Source organism: Ptychodera flava (assembly GCF_041260155.1).
Source record: "Ptychodera flava strain L36383 chromosome 3 unlocalized genomic scaffold, AS_Pfla_20210202 Scaffold_27__1_contigs__length_13241970_pilon, whole genome shotgun sequence".
Taxonomy (NCBI): domain Eukaryota; kingdom Metazoa; phylum Hemichordata; class Enteropneusta; family Ptychoderidae; genus Ptychodera; species Ptychodera flava.
In genome coordinates this window covers 11,667,089-11,689,758 of record NW_027248281.1, presented here as the reverse complement: position 1 = coordinate 11,689,758, position 22,670 = coordinate 11,667,089, and the positions used below count along the sequence as shown (strand labels likewise).

The 22,670-nt window shown below is 36.5% G+C and overlaps 1 protein-coding gene across 1 annotated transcript; it reads right to left on the bottom strand.

Annotated features, from left to right (window-relative positions):
- Positions 1–1,354: 1,354 nt before the first annotated feature.
- Positions 1,355–14,799, bottom strand: LOC139126457 (uncharacterized). Its single transcript, XM_070692514.1, has 10 exons — positions 14,452–14,799; positions 12,047–12,385; positions 11,394–11,548; positions 10,519–11,047; positions 6,867–6,983; positions 6,208–6,395; positions 5,554–5,676; positions 3,684–3,895; positions 3,338–3,428; positions 1,355–2,885 (listed from the first exon to the last, which is right to left on the bottom strand). The coding sequence occupies exons 1-10, from the start codon at positions 14,771–14,773 to the stop codon at positions 2,868–2,870; spliced, it is 2,094 nt and encodes a 697-aa protein (XP_070548615.1). The 5' UTR covers positions 14,774–14,799; the 3' UTR covers positions 1,355–2,867.
- Positions 14,800–22,670: the final 7,871 nt, after the last annotated feature.

Genomic DNA, 22,670 nt, shown 5'->3' with positions numbered 1-22,670 from the left:
AAGAAACACGTGAGTTGTGATATCATCCATAATTTAAAAAAGCAAACTATATTCATGCTTTTCATCAATCATTATCAAAAAGTTTCACAAACGAGTCTTTCAGAAGCTTTTATTCTTAAAACAACCATTATGATAGCGACTTTTTTTCAAACAAAGTGAAAACATACGTTCTCGATAATGAATTCAGTGTCTAAGGGAAGAAGATATTCGCTCAAACGGTGACAACTCAGCCCAGCACTGCATATCAATTATTGATGTATCAGTTATAATGACGCACATTTGGACTATAAATGCTGAAATCAACAAAATTGCGCAAATTTTGAAAATATGGAGATCGACTGACTGGTCATAAAGCAGCAAAGTTGACCGATGCATTAACAATATTCACTCGGACAAATTCTGACACCCATCTTCTGGAGCGATACACCATGAAGTGGTCATGTGGATGGCGGTCACACCTCCTGTTGTAGAAACCTGAGTATTTAGCAACTGAAATGGTGTTATTCTGAGGCATTTTAGGTAAATGTTAGACATGTACAGGTCTTAATCATTACGATATTAGTGGTTCTGCAGTACAGAAAAGGGGTTGGTATTTTGTGACAGATAATGGTGCAATGCAACCATGCAGTATTCAGGGGATTCAAATGTAGGTGAGATTCAAATGCTCCAATGACAGAAAATTCCGACGGATTAAATCGATTAAATCCCTTCCTTAGATATGCGTATCAGTCTATAATCAAATAATGACATTGTAACATGCAAAGAGAAATTTATTTTTCAAATAAATAAAAATAACTTTGACACCTTAGGTTTGCAAAAAGTTGTTATGAACAAGTAAATCTAAGTGATTAATTTGTGAATGACAGCATACTTTATTATAGGGGAACTTAGTATTTGAAATATTAAAAAAAATAATTACTAACATATAAATTGTTAGCTCATGGCCAAGGATAATGTGCATAAACATTGCAGTAAAATAGATGTATGTTCGTTGATCAAGCAATTTTTTAAGGTTACCGCCATTGCTACTGTCTCCACTTCCCCGTCTTGATATCGACAAAGGTTGTCTTTAGTAGGTACCTCTCCTCATCATCAGTGCTGAGAATCACCTGGTGAAAACGCCAGCATAGTGACAATTTATGTATTCGCAAAACATCTCGCAAATTGTCCGTTCTGTGTACAATAGTGGGGCCTCCCATATCTCTGTATGTTGTTTGCCGGAACGCATCACAGAGGTTAGTAGTATACGATACAGTAATCGGACAAATTAGGACAGGACATTGAGGATGAAAGTATTTTGATTGACGGACAAAGACAAAAAGACGGTGAAGAAGGGATGAACTAATTTCGATTAATTGAAGAACACCATCAGAAAGAAAGTACATTTTATTCAAATTTCTTATACGTAAAAGGAGGAATCAGATAGTAAGTAATCAGATAATCTAAATATAAAATGTCATTTTCAAGTGCTAATTTCTATCAGTCGCTTTATCTGCCACACTATATGCGTGTATAAGAGTAAGAGAGAGAGTAATTGTCATATCACTTTTACAGACTTTGTTGAACAGAACTGATGAAGACGTGTCCTAATTTAGAATGGTTGGTACATCAATACTCAATGCTTATCCTTCTTATACTATCTTGTTATCATCGTGCGTGTTTTCATCACGATGTACGATAATCCAGAAAAAAAAATGTTTTCGCCATCTGAGAGTTATAAATATACGGTCAACGCATTCCTACACCTGAATCAAATGGACATATTCGACTTCTGCAATAACATTAATGTCACAAATAGTATTATCATGCCCGAATGCACAACCTACCAAAAATAGTCGAGCCTGTGCTGGTAAAGTGCTGCCGGTATTTTCTAAAAGTGCGACTATCCTATACATTTGACTGACATGACATTTAATTCTTATTGTGCTATGTACATTTGTCGCTATTTAATACATTGACATAAGAATAAATTCTTTCTTCCGGAAACGAGAATTGTAGTACAACTAAAAGACGACGACATCTCTACTGATTTGTGCATCTCAATACTGTGCAGCAAGACAAGGAAGACTTGATGTTCTCTTTGGGTGTATTATAACACATATGTCGCAGGTGAATTCCCTGGCCCAGTAAAGAAGCCGGATGGCTGATGAACACATAATGTATAAGATATAACGTTGATGCCGATTGTTTGATCATAATTGTGATAAAACTAAACAAGATCTCTGGGATGTTTGAAGTTGACGGAATTCTACTGAGAAAATGTCAGTTCTTTAACTTTGAGTAAAAAATCTGACAAAAACCGTAAGTAATTGCAAGAACTCTAAAAATTACATCTAAAAGCAGGAGTACCCAGTTTTCTCTTGAAATTCGCATTTTTGTACTTTAATGTGGTGTATCCCATCAATACGATTTAGCGTTTAAACATGGCAAATTGATGTGATGCGATGTGTTATATACAAATTAAAGCAAAAACAAACTAGAAAGATGATTTAAATTCTATATTTATAAATTACATCGCATTCTCAATATAGTATAATATAAGTATAAACTATGTCTTCAAATGGTCGTGAAATATAATTGAACTTTAAATCCGTAAAAATCTAATGTTGAATACATCGCCTATTTACAAATGTCACAGTCTACAATAATATCAAGACTAAACAACAGACCATTGAAAATGTAACGATGGTTTCACAACCACAAATTGTAGCAAACAAGGCTTGTTTGTTGGACTATGGTAAGCCCTTTGTTGATATATATCACCGTGCTCCGCAGTCATCGCTCAGCGTTCATGGGGACTGTTGTGGCATACTAGCTGAGAAGAGTATAGTGTGTTCCTGGAACCATACACGGATCAAAACATTGCACTAAAAAGTGACGTGGTCCTGTGAAAAAAGTACACCGAAAATTTACAATGTTATCAAATATTAAACGTTGTACTTAATGATTGTTTATCCTTCAGACTATGATATAAAGTATGGGGAGTCATAAACATTTTGCTAAATTTGTGAACCAATCAAACATTAACTTTTTCAGATTGCTCTTGCATACAAACATAGCCTGAAATACAATTATGCATTACGTGAATAAAAACAAGCAAACACACAAAAAATAAAAAATAATAACAACAAATACAACAAATACAACAAATAAATAAATGAATAAATAAATAAATAATATAATAATAATAATAATAATAATAATAATAATGGTTTGCTTTATCGGTATCCCTTTTGATTGTCGTTAGCATGACTGCCGTTGTTGTTCATAACAATAGTGATAATGATATTAAAATGTGATATCTTCTTGATAAATTTTTGTTTAAACTCGCAATTACCTCTTTCATGATTTCCAGGTTGTCGACAATCCTTTTAAATGAAGGCCGTTTCTTTGCATCATACTGCCAACATTGTTTAATTATATCACCCCTGTGTCCAATAAACAGGATGAAGTGTTATTCTACTTTACATACATACATACATACATACATACATACATACATACATACATACATAGACAGATAGCATAACAAAACAATAAACAATATAAACATTTGCAGTAGACTGTTATGGAGAAGGTGAAGAGGATGAAATAGCGTTTGCACATATAGAATAATGTTATTATATATGTCTTGCAAGAAAAGGAGATCTAATACAATTGATACAATTGATACAATTACTTACAGTCCTTTTTGGCAGTTTTCTGGTATGGCCATTTTATAGCCCTCTTTGACTTTCGTTCGCACGTCCTCACAATTATTCAAGTCTGGATAGGGCCTTTGGCCAAATGTAATGATTTCCCAAAGTAAGATTCCATAAGACCAGACATCAGATTTAAAGGTGTAAACGTTTGATGTTAAAGACTCCGGTGCCTCCCAACGAAGTGGAAGTGTTCCCTAAAATAATCAAGTGTACTGAAAGTTTCAGAATTCATCGTCGGAGACAGTGTTAAAGACAAAGCAGCGACGAGAATGAGGCCAAGCACAATGACAGCAATAAATCTCAAATTCATGCAAGTCGAGACAGGTTCAAGATGACGAAACACGTTCGAGTTAATACTCATTTAAACACTGTCCCTCTGAGGGGGACAGATCAGTGAGAATGTTTAACCCAGGTACGTGTCGAAGTAACGATAAGACGGAATGTAAGGAAACAGACAAGGAAGCATCGAGGTATGCAATATGCATTTGTACCTCGTGTAACGATTTGATTTTGGAACTGAGAACCCTTCCTTTACAGGGGCTGTAACAGCCTGTAAATGGACATATTAAACACCTATTGCCTGGTCATGAGGGCTATACGCCCGTCTATTACCCCGAGGGGCCGTGCGTTACCAGAAACACATCGCTACTCCCCGAGGCCGTAGGCCGAGGGGTATAGCGATGTGTTTCTGGTAATGCACGGCCACGAGGGGTAATAGACGAGCGCTATAGCCCGAATAAAGACCAGGCTATAGGTGTTTTATAACACACCACATGCTCATGTTGTATTGTCATATAGTTTTTAATGTGTTTTGATATTTTGCACGGCAACAATCCATTGTGACAAGTTTACCGGGCGATGTTTCCACATCGGTTTCAGTTTTACCTACGTGCTACCACTATCTTTCAAAAAATATTCTAAGCATACCTAGCGACATCCTTAGTTGCGCTTTAATCTTTTCCGTCGATTAGCTGTTCAAGTTCCTACGCTGTTGGAATGTTGGAAAACGTTGGAAAATCTGTTTTAGAGAATATGTCGTCACCTATCCCGGACGCACATCACGTTCTAGTCACCCGCCATTGTAGCAAAGCTGCAGACGACACTACGGTCACGTGACCGGGCACTTTTCCAAATTTGGTCAGAACTATTTCCCTAGGGAAATAGTTTTTCAAATACCCCCTGACTTCACTTTTGTCGATCCGATGGGGACTAGACATATCTATTTTCACGTCACGTGACGTATTCTGGCGAATCGCGACATGGAATGAGCATGTGGTGTGTTATAATATACATTATACCCCAAACATGGGACTATGTGTCCGAGGGCGAATGACCATTTGCCCGACGTAAGGAGCGCAAATGGCCCTCTTGCCCCGAGGGTACATAGTCGCATGTTTGGGCTATAATGGTTTTATTACATGCCTCTCTTACACAGTTTTCACTCAAAATATTTAGATTTATTGCCAAAAGATAATCCATTGCTTTATTTCCATCTTAGACGAAAATTCGTTAACAATGGAACGATTTTCATCATCGAATGGCGCAATGATATATTTTTAACTACTGGTATGCGGTTTATAAATTTTGTTTCTGCAATTTTTTTTAAATGCGGATTTCCTGTGCAAACATGAAATTTCGACATTTTTACATAAGAAAAGTTGTCAAGTTGAAAATAGTTCCGGTTCACTTTCAGTCCAATGATGACTATGCGGCCCTCGACGTCATTGGCGAGTTACCATTGAATCCTATGGAACGCGCGATGTTCGATATACGAGGCATGTAATAAGATATGTTATCAAAACAATATAAACTCTACTCTACATTTAGATTGATTACTATCAAAGGATCTCACCGGTGATTGCATTACGTATTCTTGACTGGGTCCAATGTTTCGAGCAAGTCCAAAGTCAGAGATCTTGCAATTAACATCGTTGGTCACGAGTATATTTCTTGATGCCAAATCGCGATGTATCAACTGAAAAAAAAACAATATTAAATCTTCGTACTGTTGTTGCTACAAATCGGTACATAGCAATGAACGATAGAAAGTTGCGATGAATAGCTGCCTTGTTTGGATGACGAAATCTGCACAAAATAACATGTTTCCGATTTCAATCAAGAAGTTCAAGTGTCCAGACAACAAGTTAAAGCCTTTATGCTAATGGGAAGTGTAAAATACAATGTGTAATATTACATACACTGTTTTGGATTGAGTAAAGGTTGAATAATACTTTTATGATTGTACTCACTAACTCACTGTCTCGCTTTTGATGGAAAGTCCCAAGTAATGCCCATTTTATGTTTCGTTAGGATTGCTAAGATATGAAGGAAAGTTTCATTAATAGGCAGTAGGAGGTAATAACATTACGGATATCTTGCGCGAAAATGTTCATGGTTGCTACATTACTATGCTTTTATTTCTTCTGTGAAGTTTTTTAACTTGAATTGTTACCGTTTTGTCCAATCACCTACAAAGTATATTACGATGTTGTTTATTCTTACGTACATTGTTCTCGTGTAGAAATGTCATTCCATCAGCTACTTGGTAGGCAAATTTAATACGATCCTTATCTGTCAAATTTCTGCTCCTTTCCATTGGGTCTGTCATCGGTGTATTCGCGGTAGGACGATTCTTCTGCAGATAACCCTTCAACGATCCGTTTGGTAGATATTCAACGATGAGGAAGATCGGTTCTGACAATACACAACACATAATAGGTAATGTTCGTTTTTATCGTAGCAAACTTTTGAAATGCGCTGTAGTCAAGAAGGCTGTAACGCTCCACATTTGCCAGTAAACGGTACATTTGCTTTTAAACAAAGGGAAGTTAGCATTATCATAGTAGCAGAAATACAAGCGAGTATTGTCACCAGGGATAGAGGATCGAATTCCAAACAAACGCTTTTGTACGAACATTTGATATATGATAGGAACCTATCATTCATAACATCAGTGAGCCATCCGTCTAAGACTCAATCTGATGTGAAAAAATGAGGATGATTTCGAGTCTGCGAAGGTTCAGTACTTGCTTTGAAATTGTAATAGCTTGCACTGAAATTCGATGTGGATATCTGAGCATTTTATATTTGAGGTGCAATGTTAAAGATCGCCTGTTGATTTCAAGGTGGGCAATGGTAATTCTGTGATTGCAAATTCTGTCTTACCTCTTTTCGGTAATGTGCAACATGCAAGCAGTTGGACCACCCGTGGATGTGGTCTGAGTCTCTTCATGATATCCAGTTCACGTATCAAACGTTCATACTCTTCGGTACTGGTACATGCTAGATAAAGACGATGTTATGAAAGAAATATTAGGAATGTCGCGTACGCTAGAGTGATTTGCAAGTTTTAAGATTTTATGTCAAGTGAAATTGCTGACAACTTGCAGAACAATACTTGATGTAACTTTTAATAATTGTTGCGAGTATATCCATTGATATTGTGTTCAAAGTTTTTGCGGGCATAGAGTGTCCGGTATCGTTATTGATAAATTTGATGACTTTTATAAGAAGGACGTACACGATTTAAATATTATCAAATTTAATAAGCGTGACGTGAACGAACTTGTAAATTTAATGAATTATTGTAACCAGTTAACGATGAAACACAAAAAAATGTTACTATGAAAACTCAGGATGAATAACAGTACCACTTGAACTTCCTAACACTTTAGAGAAACATCAGTCTCTGTGAAGTTAAATTTTCCTTATTTTTTATGGCTTGAATTTAGTTGGTATGGCTGACAATGAATGACCGACAGTTGACCCCTGCTCGTGGTGCATCGTGAGAATCCTCTCCCTTGTTTATTTTCGTGACCTCTGAAGGAGAGTCCATCCTCTCTCAGTGAACGTATTGTTTTGACAACTGCTCAAGTCATTAACATTGACCGGGTGATATATTGACAGATAGTTCAGCCATGCTCGGCGTTGAGAGATGCTTCCATCCTGTTAAACTTGTACCACAGAGTGTACGTATCCGACAATAGCTACATTACAACCACGCTACGTGACATTATGTACTCATTTGTAATTTAAAAAAAACCCATTAAATATCATTGTACTTCGAGGACGGGAGCCAAATTATGCTATCTTTGATCTTATTTAATGAAAACTAACCGTTGTTGACATTCAGGTGATCAGTGTGACGTAAAATCTTTTGTCTTACAAATCACATCGTCTAGAATGATATTAAACTAAACTGTATTGTTTGTCAAAGGCCATTCAACTTGTTATTAAAATGGCATTATCTTAGTCGTAACATCTCTTTAACATCTAATTGGCTATAAACTGTTGATGTTACATTCACTGTCATGCAAAAGCTTGTAAAATTGATAAAACATAACTTTTTTGAAGGGCTTGAATTCCGATTGAGGGCTTAAGATTACATGACAAGTATCTGGCCCTTTCAAACAACCAATACTCTGCAGAACAAAATATTGAGCTTTACACCCAATTACAGTATATATTCCCTGAGAGCCCGGATAATTGACGAATTCTTTGATGTTCATTATTATCATCATTATTCAAATAATGTGACAGTCATCTCAGGAATAAAATCAGTTTCATCGTCCCCTACTCAAACATAGCAGCATTTGAGGTGTAGATGAGCGCCAACAATCGACAACATCATCATCTCAAAAAGCCTGTCTAAGATATTTTTATCCGCCAGTAGTATTTTCGTTACCGCCACTAAAATGGGCCTTTCATCAACTGGATAATTGTAGAATAACATTTATAGCCAAAGACACAAGTCGCCGGGCCTTTTTCGAGATCGATACAACAATGTTTGGCAGATTAAAAACTGCTTTGTCGGAGTTTATATAAATTTTCTGTTCTGTCACTTATCAAAACAACGATCACATAATACAAATGACACGGTTCGCATACATAGGCATTCAGAAAATATATACTGTAATGGGGATCAAAGATCAGTTTTTTGCACAAAATTCGCTGTTAGAAGAGCACAATTCTTATCCAGCATCCGTAATTTACGTTCCAAAAATCATACATACGCTCGTTATGCCACAAGTAATCATGTAATCATATGGCATGGTACAGTTCTTGGCGCGCGTCAAGCTTCATGTGGACCCCGATACTCATAATTAATTACTCAGAATTAATCACAACAATTAAACACTTTAGAGCACGGTCGAAATGATCGTGTAATGTTTGCATCTAGGGATCATCCCCATCCTCTTAAGGGGGCGCTGCACCCAACACAACATATTTTGCTCAAAATAACTTTTTTGCAAATATTCAATAAATTTTAACTATACTGTTAACCCAATATTAACATATTTGTTGCGTTCACCTTTTAGCTTCTCAAGCAGTCGAAAGTTGCGTGATAAAGAAATGTTAATCTATGCAAATGTTTGCAAACCACCTGATTTTCTAGCTTCTTTTTCCTCCCTATTTCAAAATTTTTAAAGAACTTAACTCCACTCTGGCTGGGTCAAATTTTCTGAAATTTTCACATTAAGTTCTTTAAATACTATATAATAAAACGACTAATTTTTTTGGCAATAAAATTCTTACATTTTGAAAGAGAGGCATTTAAATTTTACTGATCATGATGTAAATCATTTTTTTAAGAATTTCAGTCTTTAAACCCCTACCACTTTAGAGTGAGGATAGATAATGCCAAATAAAATTGTAGTTTTTTTCTACATATACTCTTCTTTCAAGTGAAATATTACATTTTAGAAAAATAGCGTCAAATTTTTGACTTAAATTAATTGTTATCATTAATACCGAAATTGAGGAATTTTACCCGAAATATACACCCACGTCATCCTTTGAGTAAACTACTGCTACCATACTAAACTCAAGAGTCTCTGCGTTTTGAAAATATATGGTATGAGGTGGTTTCTTTGTCATCTTTGATAAGAAATATTGCTTTGAAAAAACTGTGTTTGCAACATGCAGCTCCTCGTTAATATATGACTCATATTAGAAACGAAAAGATATATTGAAACGATATCATAGGAAATTATTACGCGAGACAAGAAAATATTATAATGCTGCCTGCATACTTTGTGTCTGAAATTTTGATGGGATTTGACACATTCAGTTAAGCTTCCAAGACAAGAAATTGACCTCTTTAATATAACAATTCTCTGGTGCTTAATAAGCTCAGACCCCTCGTACATTATGCATTTTCTGAAAGCCTAGATATAGGGGAACATTTTGGTAACCACAGTATTACCATTGCTTACATAGCTATCATGTGACAGGTAATTTTCATAACCTTTCAAAAATCGGTTTTCCAAATGTTTTGTCTCAATACTTCAAAATATCTTACTTAAACTTGCTGGAATGCAAGCTGTTACAAGGCTCTTTAAAAGTGTGTCTCAGATTGTTTATATCTTGCTTAGTTTTTATTTGAGCACAATTTTAAAGAAATCAACTAGGGTTAAATTCACCCCTCTGGAAGTTTCTCTGGCATAAAAATTGTTTGAGTAAGTTTTAAAAAAAATCTGAGACACATTTTGGAAGATGCTTGGAATTGTTTGCACTCATACAAATTTCAGCCACATATCTCAAAGTATTGAGACAAAACATAGGGAAAACCGGTTTTTGAAAGGTTATGCAAATTGCCTGTCACGTGATAGTTATGTAAAAATGGTGACACTATGGTAACCAAAATGTTGCTCTGTATCTAGGCTTTCCGAAAATATTTAATTTACGGCGGTTCTGAGCTTATTAACCACTATGGAGCTTGTAGCTTGAAAAGGTCAATTTCTTGTCTTGGAACCTTAAACAATGTGGGAGAGCTGCGGTGAACAAATAATATAAACCAGGGTTTTAACAATCGTACCTGGCAGTATTTTGATGGCCACTTCTATTTGTTCCTGATTACCAGGAAGTTTAAGGCATCCTTTACACACTCTACTAAAATGTCCTTCACCAATCTGTAAACCTACTTGGACATCGTCACGCGCTACTTCACGTTCCTGTTCTGCATGCACATAGTCAGATGCTAGACGGCGACCGCTCAATGATTCTTCGCTAGATATGGTAACACTTGACGCCCTCGATGTCGTCGATATCGCATTATCTTCAAGCATGGTCACCTCTGCCAAGGAATTGCCGCCCACAGGAGAAATCCAATTTGTGAGATCTTTAGGCTGAGTCACGCATGCAAACATATTGCCATGTTCTTGAGAGGTCATGTCGCTTGATAGGCCGTTGTGTTCTAAACTACCTGAATATCTGAAGTGAGAACGATAATGTGCGGATTCCAACACACTTGTTGTTATTCCAGCTTCTGTCGACTGCACAACAGTGTCAAATATTGTTTGTTGTTCAGGGAGTTGGTCGTCCCTGTTGTTTTCGATATTTATCATCTGTATATAAATATATAATCATCGACAGAAATCAATCTAAAGGTGTTTTGCCAATGTTTGTTTTTTAAGAATAAAAATGGACAGAAGTAATGTTTAGTGCAGTTCTTACATATTCGATTTTAGTAGATACTGCAATTGTCCGACAGTGTCTTTTATATTATGAAGTGCTGGTTGAACTTGAATGAGACCTGTTCAATAATCAACCTTTCCGGTAATGGTAAGTATATAATGGGTTACAAGGATAAGCAGTGGCTGATATCCGTCTGTATATGGCCGTAAAGGAGTGCTACATTACCTTTATTCAAATCAACTACTAAAAGTAAGAACAAAGTTTTACCATACTTACATTTCCAGGAGATTTTCGCCTACGGCATGAAAGAGCCACAACAATTATTGAAATCGTGATTGCCAGAATTTCTATACACGTTGATATCGCGATCAATGATACCATCTCTTTCATTTGGGAAATCTCTGGTTGTGGCGTCAAATGATGTGACATGTCTGTTAAATAGTAAATAAATCAATGTAAAACATATGATAAAATGTGATAAAACACTAGCATGGGAGGGTTTTTATTACACCGGGCAATTTCATGACCATTTCTCACAATCTTCCACCATTTCACTTGGATTATTTCCCATAAAATGAAGCATTATCAGGGAACAGAATGTCAGAGGCAATATGCCAATGACAATTTCTTGGTTACACTTTCTATCAACTCCTCTACATGTTCATCTGCAAAAAAGTAATTGATCATCTTGCTGAGGTTAGTCATCGGGTTGTGTTGTGTTTGAATACACTGAAATACGAGTGTGTAAGTTATCTTCACGAACACTTAGTGTCACTAAATGTAATCTATTACTACACGTCTTTCCGAGCATCGTCGTAAACTACTGACCTCTTTACAACATAAAATTCGATGGACGTGAGCGGAGTTCATTGACACTGTAATGGCTCCCAGAGTGTCATTTCTTAACTACATTGATGATAACGACAGACCTGTTGGTTCTTTCACAAGGGAATCAAATTCCACGACTGTCGATATTGAATTCTCCCTAAAGCTTGGCTGCTTTGCGATACAATCCACGTTGATTTCCTGCCTCCCACGACTGTGAAAGAAAGTCAGTTTACTTCTTGAGGTGGTTCTTCCATACCCTGCGTCATCTTGGTCGTGAGTGATCTTAAGATCTCGATTACCGCTGACAAATTCTCCTCCACTGATAACCCAGGAAAGTGACGCTTGTGGATTGCAGTTCGTCGCCTCGCACACTATGCTTTTGTAGATCGCATCACTGTTGTTCTCGAAGTATATTCGCATGTCTTCTATCACTCTGATACCTGGCCGTATAAAAATAGTGTTCATTGCTACCATGACTTGACTTTTGGACACCATATCCACAATCCTTGATCAAAGTGAACCTGCTTTCTTTGGACATGTGAGTGTGTCCGTAGCTAGCTGTACGCTCAAGAGATACGGCTGAAGTTAATGTCATTCAGTTTCTTGTATTTTCGGCCAAGGATGTAGAACTGATTAATCTTTACGGCCCTGATACGGCTTTTGCGGCCCGAGGTCGTACGGCGGAAGGGTCCGAGCGTGCAAGGGCCCATACGCCGTACGACCAAGGGCCACAAAAGCCGTATCAGGGCCGTAAAGGTATTATCATATACCTTATGGAATGATAAATATGTATTCATAATATTCAACTTGTTTAGGAGATAAATATGCGTGCGATATCAAATATTCATTACCATTTGTGTTAGTGTTTGATAAATACGATGGCCGCTTCCCGTCGCGGATTGACATACATAATGACGTCATTTGTTTACCTGCAGAATTCTAGAACACGCAAAGCAACATCTGTACTATTACGTGACCAACAGAGATCAAGGCTGAAGTCGAGGTGTAAGAAGGACAAAAGCGTAATGTCAGTTTCTTGTAATTTATACTGAAGAGGCACGCTCTTAGTATACACAGGACCTCACTAGAATTTAGATCGTAGTTGCGCGGCTTCACTGTCGCCACGCGCAACTACGATCTGAGCGAGAAGACGTTTTCCTAATCTCGCGCTGGCTTTGTGTACGAATGGAACGTTTGCGGATAGCAACGCGCGTAGTAACCAGAATCGATGTAGTTCAGAAATGCACGCGATTGCCCATATTTGGGCACCGGGCCGGGGCGTGATACGTAAAAAAATGCACGTATCTGAGGGCGCTTTCTCCCATAGCTTTACACAGGCATATGTTTGAAGATGTTGCGAGGATATAATTTGATGACATTGTGCCAAGTGCGTAATCTTACGCATGAGCGTAATAAAATCTAAACAAAATGTAATTGTTATTAGATGAGCAGGGGACAAAATGACAGCATCTTCGAAACAATTGACCATCAGAAGACAGATTTGGAAGCAAAACGGTGTTACATTGTTGCTTGCTGCATTTTTAACAAGTAAGATATGACATTCCAAATGAATCGATAATATGATCCACAAGGCTTTACGATTTATAATATGACATAAACTTGTTCCTTTTCGTATCAAGATACCTTAAAATTAAGGGCCAGTTTACATCCTGGAACTTCTATTATATAGCTGGCAAAGCAAGATCTTTGCTTGTGCATGCTCAAAGCAAAACGTTTATATATTTCAATCGACAAATATCGCTATAATTACACAACATACTAAGGGGTACTGCAGGCATTAGTCGTCTTTAATTTATGAATATGATCAATAAATGCTGCGTGTTAATCTGTTTCCATTATACAAACATTAGCGGTGTCGGTAGTGTGCCTAGTACTTGCCCTCGCTATCTCTGTATACATTCTCAAAGGAAACAGTTTATATATTTGTTAATTGCCCTCCTAATCCCCTCATTACTTTGTTCTACCGATCATCAACGCAGGAGCTTATCGCACTAATCAAATAACTCGATAGCAGCTCATAAGGTAAGCAGCTTACAAGGTAAAACACATTACCTTATGACCTGCATTGTTGATCGGCAGAACAAATTAATGAAGGGCATTAGGGAGGGCAATTAAGAGATGTAAACTGTTTTCCTTGAAATATTAAACTGAGATAGAAAGGGCAAAGTAATAAATGCAGATGCGACACAGGTAAGGCTTGTATAATCATGTAAGTAAAAAAAGATAGACGTCCATGGTATGATAAAAACTGTTTTGATATTTTATTGATCATAACTTCCAGAAGAATAATGCCTACAGTGCCCTGTGATAATACTCATGATACATTAATGTAACTTAAAAGTTTGACAATACTTCAAATAACATACAGTTCAGCGAAATGAGTTAGTAAAAAACCAAGCTTACATTTGAGGGTGAGAGCATATTTAGAAATTATTTGCTTAATCACCTTCCCTATTTACGAAATTCATCATAATTTGCTACTCACCTGAGACGCTTAGTTGTACATATCTCACAAGGGTTTCATATTGGAGTTGGTGCTCGTAGCTCACCATGCATTTGTAAAGGCATTCATCAGACGGGGTCACATTACGTATTATGAGTGAGAGGTCACTGGTCATGACAAAACGCTCTGGCTTGGTGTAATTAGCGTAGCCTCGAAAGTGATATGCAATTAAGCTCCACTCATTGTCTCCTTTCAGTTTTTTCCATTCCACTACAGCATTCTCCAATGGTACGGCCAGCTTTTCGGAAGGAAACTGAAGAGTTGCGTCTTTGCCTTCTTTTATTACCAGGGTTTCATTCCTCATTCCAGTGTAAGTACCGCCCGTGACGAAAATGTCTGGTTTATGGAAACATACAAAGAGATGTGATTTCGACTAATATCAACAGAACAAGAGATAAAATAGACTTGAAGTAAACTTCCCATATTTTACTTTCTCGAATGACTGTTCAATTTTATGTGACCTGACCAATAAACATCGTTGTTACTGAATTCGTTTCTTGGTCTTTAACGTTTAGTCAAAAAATGAAGGTTTCAGTAGCATTAAATTGAGAAAATGTACAACATTTTTACACAGAAACCACCAAATAGTAAAGAGTACTAATTATTTTTTGTGATCAACAGAACTTTCTGCAAGCCGTCATTATTTACTTATAATCATGTTAACTAGAAACCTGAATGAAGGCAGTTTGTTGATAAACATACCAAAAGCACAATTTCAATGTTTCCCTAGCATCGATAAAGCATAAATATGTTTAGGTCACAAATGGAGACGGTAGGTAATACGGCTAGTTTTCAATCGGGTTCGAACCCACAACATACGGCATCAGTAGCCTAGCAGAGAGGTCACAGAGAGAACCGCTCGGCTAAATCTCCACTCCCAAAAAAGAGTGGTTCAATAGCCGGCTAAGTTGTTACATTTTTCTGACTGAGACCGCTCCATACGTTGTAGAGTTCGTGAAGCACTCACGCACGCATGTTTACACTTTATCGAAGCGAAGAAACGAATTTGATCGCTTTAACTGGGCGAACGATAACCTAAGGGACAATTCTGTCCACCAGCAGAGTTACCAACCCAGGGTAGAAAATACGGCTAGTTTTCAATCGGGTTCGAACCCACAACATACGGCATCAGTCGTCTAGCGGAGAGGCTACAGAGAGAACCGCTCGGCTAAATCTCCACTCCCAAAACAGTGGTTCAATAGCCGGCTAAGTTTGAGGCTATTCCATGACGGTGTTTGAATGTTTTATAAGAGTAAAACTACACTGTGGGAAGAAATTACGCCTGAATGGGAAATTCCGCCAAGTGTATGTCCTATCTGAAAGCTCTTTCCGGCGGTCGCTATTGACGACAGCGAACATTGTATCAATATATTGTCAATAGAATATCGATCGAAATCTGCACGCGCGTGCTCAGATCACGTTGAGAATATTTCCGCTATAACTCCTGTATTGACTTACTTGCCAATAACGTCAACGTATTCGTTGATTTTTTGTACTGAAATTAATTCGACGACATAATTTTTTCAATCTTAAGTGATACTTATATGTTTCAGCATATTTTAGCGCACTCAGCCAAGTTTGGCGCCATTGTGAGCTTGGAACGACTTGCGAGTGAGCAAGACAACACAGTATCAATTTCCGATAAAAGAATATCGATCGATAACGTTCACTACACTACGATTACAGTGGAGACTCCGCGTCGTGTTTGCCTCTGTTCTCTGTTTCTTTCTATTTTGCTGCAATTTTAATCGTTCATGTTTGCCTTTATTTTGTAAAAATAACAACATCATGACAGGTATTTGGTCTGTATAACTTACGAGACGCTTATTGATTAAAATGCCTCAAGATAACCATTTTTTGTGGGCTGGAGTATATTTCAGTGATCTGAATAAATGCAATGCAAATAAAAATGTTTCGTCAAGAAATTCAAAAATATAAAACCATAAAAATTTTGTTTGTCAGTTAAAGGATCACAATGCCACTTTTCACCGTCATTGATTCAGAATTGAGGAATTTGAACCAGCGAGAAGTGTGCAATCTGTTTTGTACATTAGACGCCAATGCTTTCTATGGGAACTTGCAGCTTGTTCGCCACATCGTTAAATGAACCAGATGTGAACCGAATGTGCTCATGTGTTTTACGACAAATTCATTAATAGTAGAAAGCTTCACAGAACAATCAGACATATCTTATATCATAATATGTATTAGGTTTCGTCAACTTTCGCACAGTACTCTCAGAGTTAAATCACTATTTTGAAAACTTTATTTAATATGCAAATGAGGTGTTTATTTATTTGACACTGCCTAATGCTTCATTGGACAAATGAATATCTATCAGATCAACATATGTATAACGTTTCATCAAATCTAATTTTGTAATTTTGGAGGAATATCACTAATAACAAAGTTAGTAAATTATGCAAATGAAATCGTAATTAACTAGACACTACTCAATACTTTATGAAATAATTAGATATCTCTCATAACTATTGTAATATGTTTCATCAAATTTTGTGCATTTATTTTGGAGTTATATGACTAATTTAAAAACTTCATAAAATATGCAAATGAGTTATTATTTATAAACTTGACACTGGCCAATGCATTTCAGTACAATTAGATGTATATTGGATCAATATATGTAGCAGGTTAGACCAAATTCGGTGCCGTAATTTCAGAGTTATACACCTAATTAAAAAGATCATTAGATATACAAATGAACCCTTAAACAACTTAACACTACTAAATGCTTTACACCACAGTTAGATATTTGTCGGATCAGTGTCTTAAGCAGGTTTCATTTCGGAGTTACATGGCTAACTACAAAACTTAATAAAATATTCAATGAGCTATTTATTAACTTGACACTGCCTAATGCTTCTGAGTACAATTAGCTATATATAAGGTCAATATATGTTGCATGCATCATCAAATTTAGTGCAGGAATATGAGAGTTATGTCACTAATTACAAAGTTTCATTGAATATGCAAATGAGCAGATAATAGATAAGACACTCACAGTATCATCATAATGTTCTGAGATTGTCATATGTGAAAACTTTCATAAGGTTTGTGCAGTATTTCTTGATATATGATAATAATAATTAATAATTTATTCATTTATAAAGCGACTAAATCCAATCAAATATTGTGATCAGAGACGCTGGGTAAAATACAATCAATTTTAAAAAGGTTACAAGAATTAAAAACAAAACAAAAAAACATCAATACAATGGATGAGTTCAGTTAAAAGCAGAATTAAAAAGAAATGTTTTAATACTTGATTTAAAACTAGGCAGGCTTGGGGAGCGACGAACCTCAATCGGAAGGTTGTTCCATAAAAAAGGGGCAAGCAATACTGGAGGCACGGTCCCCATATTTCTTTTTGCGCGACCTGCTTTGACACAATTTAAATTGGTCAGCGGACCTTAGACTACGGGTCTGTGCTTGAAAGATAACTTGGACCGAGTGAATGGATACATTTATAGGTGAAGATAAGAATCTTAAAAAACAATACGTTGAGAAACAGGCAGCCAATGCAACTGAAACAAAATCGGGGTATGCTCAGTGACTCCTGAGCGAGTTACAATTCTAGCAACTATATTCTGAATACGTTGAAGGCGATTAATTGAGTATTTCGGAAGACCATAAAGAAGAGAATTACATGAATCAATGCGAGATGTCACAAAAGCGTGAATCAACTGTTCCGTGTCTGATCTAGAAAGATATTTGCGAATAATTGCAATGCGTCGTAAGTGAAAAATAGCTCAGCGGCAGATATTGTTGACATGAGGGTAAATCGTAAGACCAGAATCCAGGATAACTCCAAGACTTTTCGCCGTACTTTGAGCAGAAATCAAGGTGTCGCCGACCTGTTTCCCCTGTATTCTATCACCCGAAGCATTACTGGAAGATGCAGAGAAAGTTACAAATTCTGCTTTATCATCATTCAAACAAAGGAAATTTGCAGACATCCAAGACCTAACTACATACAAAGTTCAAGATTGTTGGCTGTCACAGAAGCTTCATTGATCTTAAAAGACATTTATAATGATGAATCATCTGCATAAAAACTATACAGGAAACAATGACTTGCAACTAATTTCCCCAAAGAAGGTGTATATACATTAAATAGTATAGGGCCAAGAACTGACCCTTGTGGAACCCCGGTATCAATTTGACGGAAACATGACTTAGTGGAATCGATAACATCACACTGGCTACGGTTAGAAAGATATGAGCGGAACCAATTAAGCGCATTTCCTGAAACACAAAGAATGTCTGACAACCGACTTAATATAATATCATGATTTACGGTATCGAACGCTGCGGAAAGATCAAGTAAAACCAAAAATACGTCATGTTTTGCATCAAGCGCTAACAATATGTCATTAGTAACCTTTAAGAGAGCAGTCTCAGTGCTGTGACCAGCTTTGTAACGGATCACTCAGGAAATGACTAGCAATATGATTGGTCAGCCTAGTAGCAACTATGCGTTCTAATACCTTTGATAGGAATGGTAAGTTAGAAACAGGGCGATAATTTTTAAGAATGTCATGATCGAGAGATGGTTTCTTGAGAAGAGGTATAACAACAGCGTGTTTAAAATCAGTGGGTACAATACCATCACGTAAAGAGTCATTGTAGAGCTCACTTATGTACGGTAGTAACACTTGTACGATTTCTGGCTGCTTCAGGATCTTAGTAGGCATTGGATCTAGGGAACATGTTGACGAAGGAGATGACCGAATGGTACGCAAGACTTCCTCAGTTGTTGTTAGCATTAAAGTTTCGAAACGACACTCGGGTTTGAAATCGCAGATCGGTGACGAGCGTTGATGGTGAAGATCGTCGGATGACTGGCTCAAGTTCGAAACTAGAGCCTTCACACGATGTAAAAAGAAATCTGCAAAGCGATTGGCGATTTCGGACGGGTTATCTTGCTTCGGAATATGAACAGATCTCCGAGGTTGGCCGATTAACCGTTCAACGATATTAAACAACTGTTTCTGGTTGCCTTTGCTATAGTCAATTAAGTCTGAATAATAATAACGTTTGGAATTTTCAACGAGGCGAACAACGTGAGTCTGCAACTCTCTGTGAATTTGTCGATGTACTTCTAGTTTAGATTTTCTCAAAATCCGTTAAACTTTAATTCTTTCTGATCTTGCATTCGTCACAGACTTGATGATCCATGGTGCAGGTTGTCTATTTTGAACACATTTCACATGCGTCAGGGCATGGTTATCAAATGTGTCACGTAATACGCGATTCATTATGTCCAGTTTTCTCGATACCCGGTGTTTGGCTGAAGCTGAATTGATGATGAGAGATCATGGGCGAATGAATCAGTAGAAGGACATTTTATGTTTCTTGATATTATACGCTGCAGATTTTCTGCAGAGCAATGGCGATGGTTCAAAGTAAAAATCAAAGTGTGAACACGTGAGCTAAAATACATCTGAAAATAAACCGTTTTGTTTACTATTTCATAGAGCCATTATTTTTTTACAATATTTGAGATTACATATCTCATGAAGGTTAACTAAAACTCTACGGTTTGATTTGAGTTTCCCTCTATTTCGGGTTTCCTTCTTATTTGTAAAAAATGACGAGTTAACAATCGTTTGTGCTATTTGCTGTGTTTTCATCGATTTTTGTATATGACTTATCGCTAGATATTTTTCGAATTCCTCAGTGAAATTCTTGCCAAAATACCAGAATGGAAAGGGCAACATATGAGAGAAATTGTGTCTGCATTTCTTTTATCAATATTTAGCTGTGCAGCGACGGGGAAGGTGTTTTTACACTCTGTGTGGCGAAAGTTTGGGTGCTTTATCACCCAAAATAGGGTGCCCCTTGGCAGCAGTGCTTCCGCATTATATGGACACAAAAACTGCCAAACACACTATAGGTCATAGGTCATTTGCTGAGCTTATTTTTCAACATAACCTCACTTGTTTGGTATCATCAGAAAGGCAATTTATTCCTCTTAAATGTGACATATTCTCCATATTCTAAAAATTCTGCCAATATTTAGCTAGACATATTAAAAATGCAATGGTTTGTATGAAATCTGGGGTTTTTTTTGGTACAGGGACATACCAGTTATATGTAATATATTTTTAACAGTAAAATATTGGGATTAAAGTCATCTGCTGAATTTGTTTTTGAATATAACGTAGCTTGTTAGGTATCATTAGCAAGGTATTTTTCTAGTTTTTAACATTATATATTGTAACATGCAAGATTTTGTATAGTTTTAGTGAAAGATGACCAAAACCTACCTCATACCCTGAATTTTACATCGAAAATTTCTGTCATAGCAAAATAAATTCTACCATTTTTTTACTAAAATTGTACAATATTTTGTATGAAATCTGTTTTATTTCGTAATAATTCGTGTCAGAAATATGAAATAGACTTTAAATAGAACAAAAGTATTGGAATTCTGTAGTTGTAACAGTAAGATTTTGAAGGATACCGCAAAATTTCAGTTTTCCTTACTGGCATGTGTTTTTGTAAAAAATTGTCTTTTTATAAGTAATCTGCAGAGTTTGTTATTGAATATACCCTAATTCGTTAGGTATCACTGGAAAGATAATTAACTAGTCATTAAAATGACATATTGTAACATGCAATATCTTGTATAGTTGTCATGAAATATGACCAAAACTTACCCCAGACCCCTAAGTTTACATCGAAATATAAAAATAATATCCGACAATACTGTGATTTTGCTGTACGCTTCAAAATGTGACTATTACAGCTATACAATCGCACTATTTTTCCCTTAAAAGTCTATTTCATTGTTCTGACATGACCCAGTACCAAATAAAATGTCATACAAAGCATTACCTTATTTGTTTTGTCTATGTAAAAATTGCTAGCATTTTACGTTAGCTATAACAGTAGTTTTCGATAATAACTTTGGGATATGGGGTAAGTTTCTGTCATAACCCATGAAAACCATGCAAGATATTGCATATTTCAATATGTCATCTTAAAGACTAGTAAATAACCATTCTAATGATACTAAGCAAACATAGTTATGTAATAAAATAAGCTCATCAGATGACCTATAAAAGACAGAATTAATAAAAACGCATATGAGTCTGCATTACTGTGATTGTGCGGAACCGCTCAGAATATGCCTGTTACAGCTTTAGAATCCAAATATTTTTTTACTGTTAAAAGACTTTATCAAATTGCACCAAACGAAATCGATTTCATATAAAGCATTGCATTTTTGTTGTCTCGCCAAAAATTGATACAATTTGAGATGAAGAGTAATTGGCGATGTTAACCTTTGAGGTACTGGGCAAGTTTTGGTCATATCTCACAAAAAGTTTAGAAGATATTACATATAACAATATGTCATCTTATATCGCCTCTCTAATGATACAAAACAAGTGCGGTTATGTTAAGAAATAAGCTGAGCAAATGACTTACAAGAAGACAGATTTGACGTAAATGCATGTTGGTCGCATAATCGTGATTTTGAAGTACCCTTCAAAACATGACCGTAACAGCTATTGTATCCCTATATTTTATCTGTTAAAATTCCATTTCGTATTCTAGTGATTCAGAGGTTCTGAAAAATACAGGTTTGTTATCCTATCGGGGTGCACGTAGACCCTCTCTAGCTCACGTAATACCACTATAAACAGACAAGTAAGGTTTTGCAATACAGCTCTTCACCATGATAGTATTAACATAACATGGGTGATATATAAGTTTTCTGGGGAGTCTCATCAGCAGCCACGCTAATCTCTGCCACAGGTGATATTTTACACCCACCTTTATGATGTTGCGCGTTTTCGGAAAGATATATTTTCTGCCTTTTTAGAACAAATAATTCGAACCAAAAAGAATTAGATATATATCAAAAACGTAATTTTCAATATCTTGATGCCGCGAACACAGGCAAGCCATAGACCTTCCTCTAGGCTACGTTTATATGTCAGTACGATTCAATAAAGAATGCCCCAACGGCTGTCAGCTTTGCAGACGCGATTGTCAAAGTTATAGTAGATTATGAGTTGTTTTTAACAGAGTAAGGAAGCTGCGATTTCTAGCTGGGCAGCTCCTATCGAAGTTGCTTTATTATCTGTGTGGACATTGCTAATATCAAATAAAATGGACTTTAAATTAAAAACAACCCTCTTGTGTCATCATCCGATTATCACCTCTGTAAT

Bases quoted from the DNA above. Each gene is read 5' to 3' on its own strand.
- LOC139126457 (XM_070692514.1), bottom strand. From the start codon at position 14,773: ATGAGGAATGAAACCCTGGTAATAAAAGAAGGCAAAGACGCAACTCTT. The intron at 11,048-11,393 runs GTAAGTATGGTA...ATTTATATACAG, and splicing joins GGCGAAAATCTCCTGGAAAT to ATGATAAATATCGAAAACAA. The intron at 3,896-5,553 runs GTGAGATCCTTT...TGATTATTTTAG, and splicing joins AATACGTAATGCAATCACCG to GGAACACTTCCACTTCGTTG.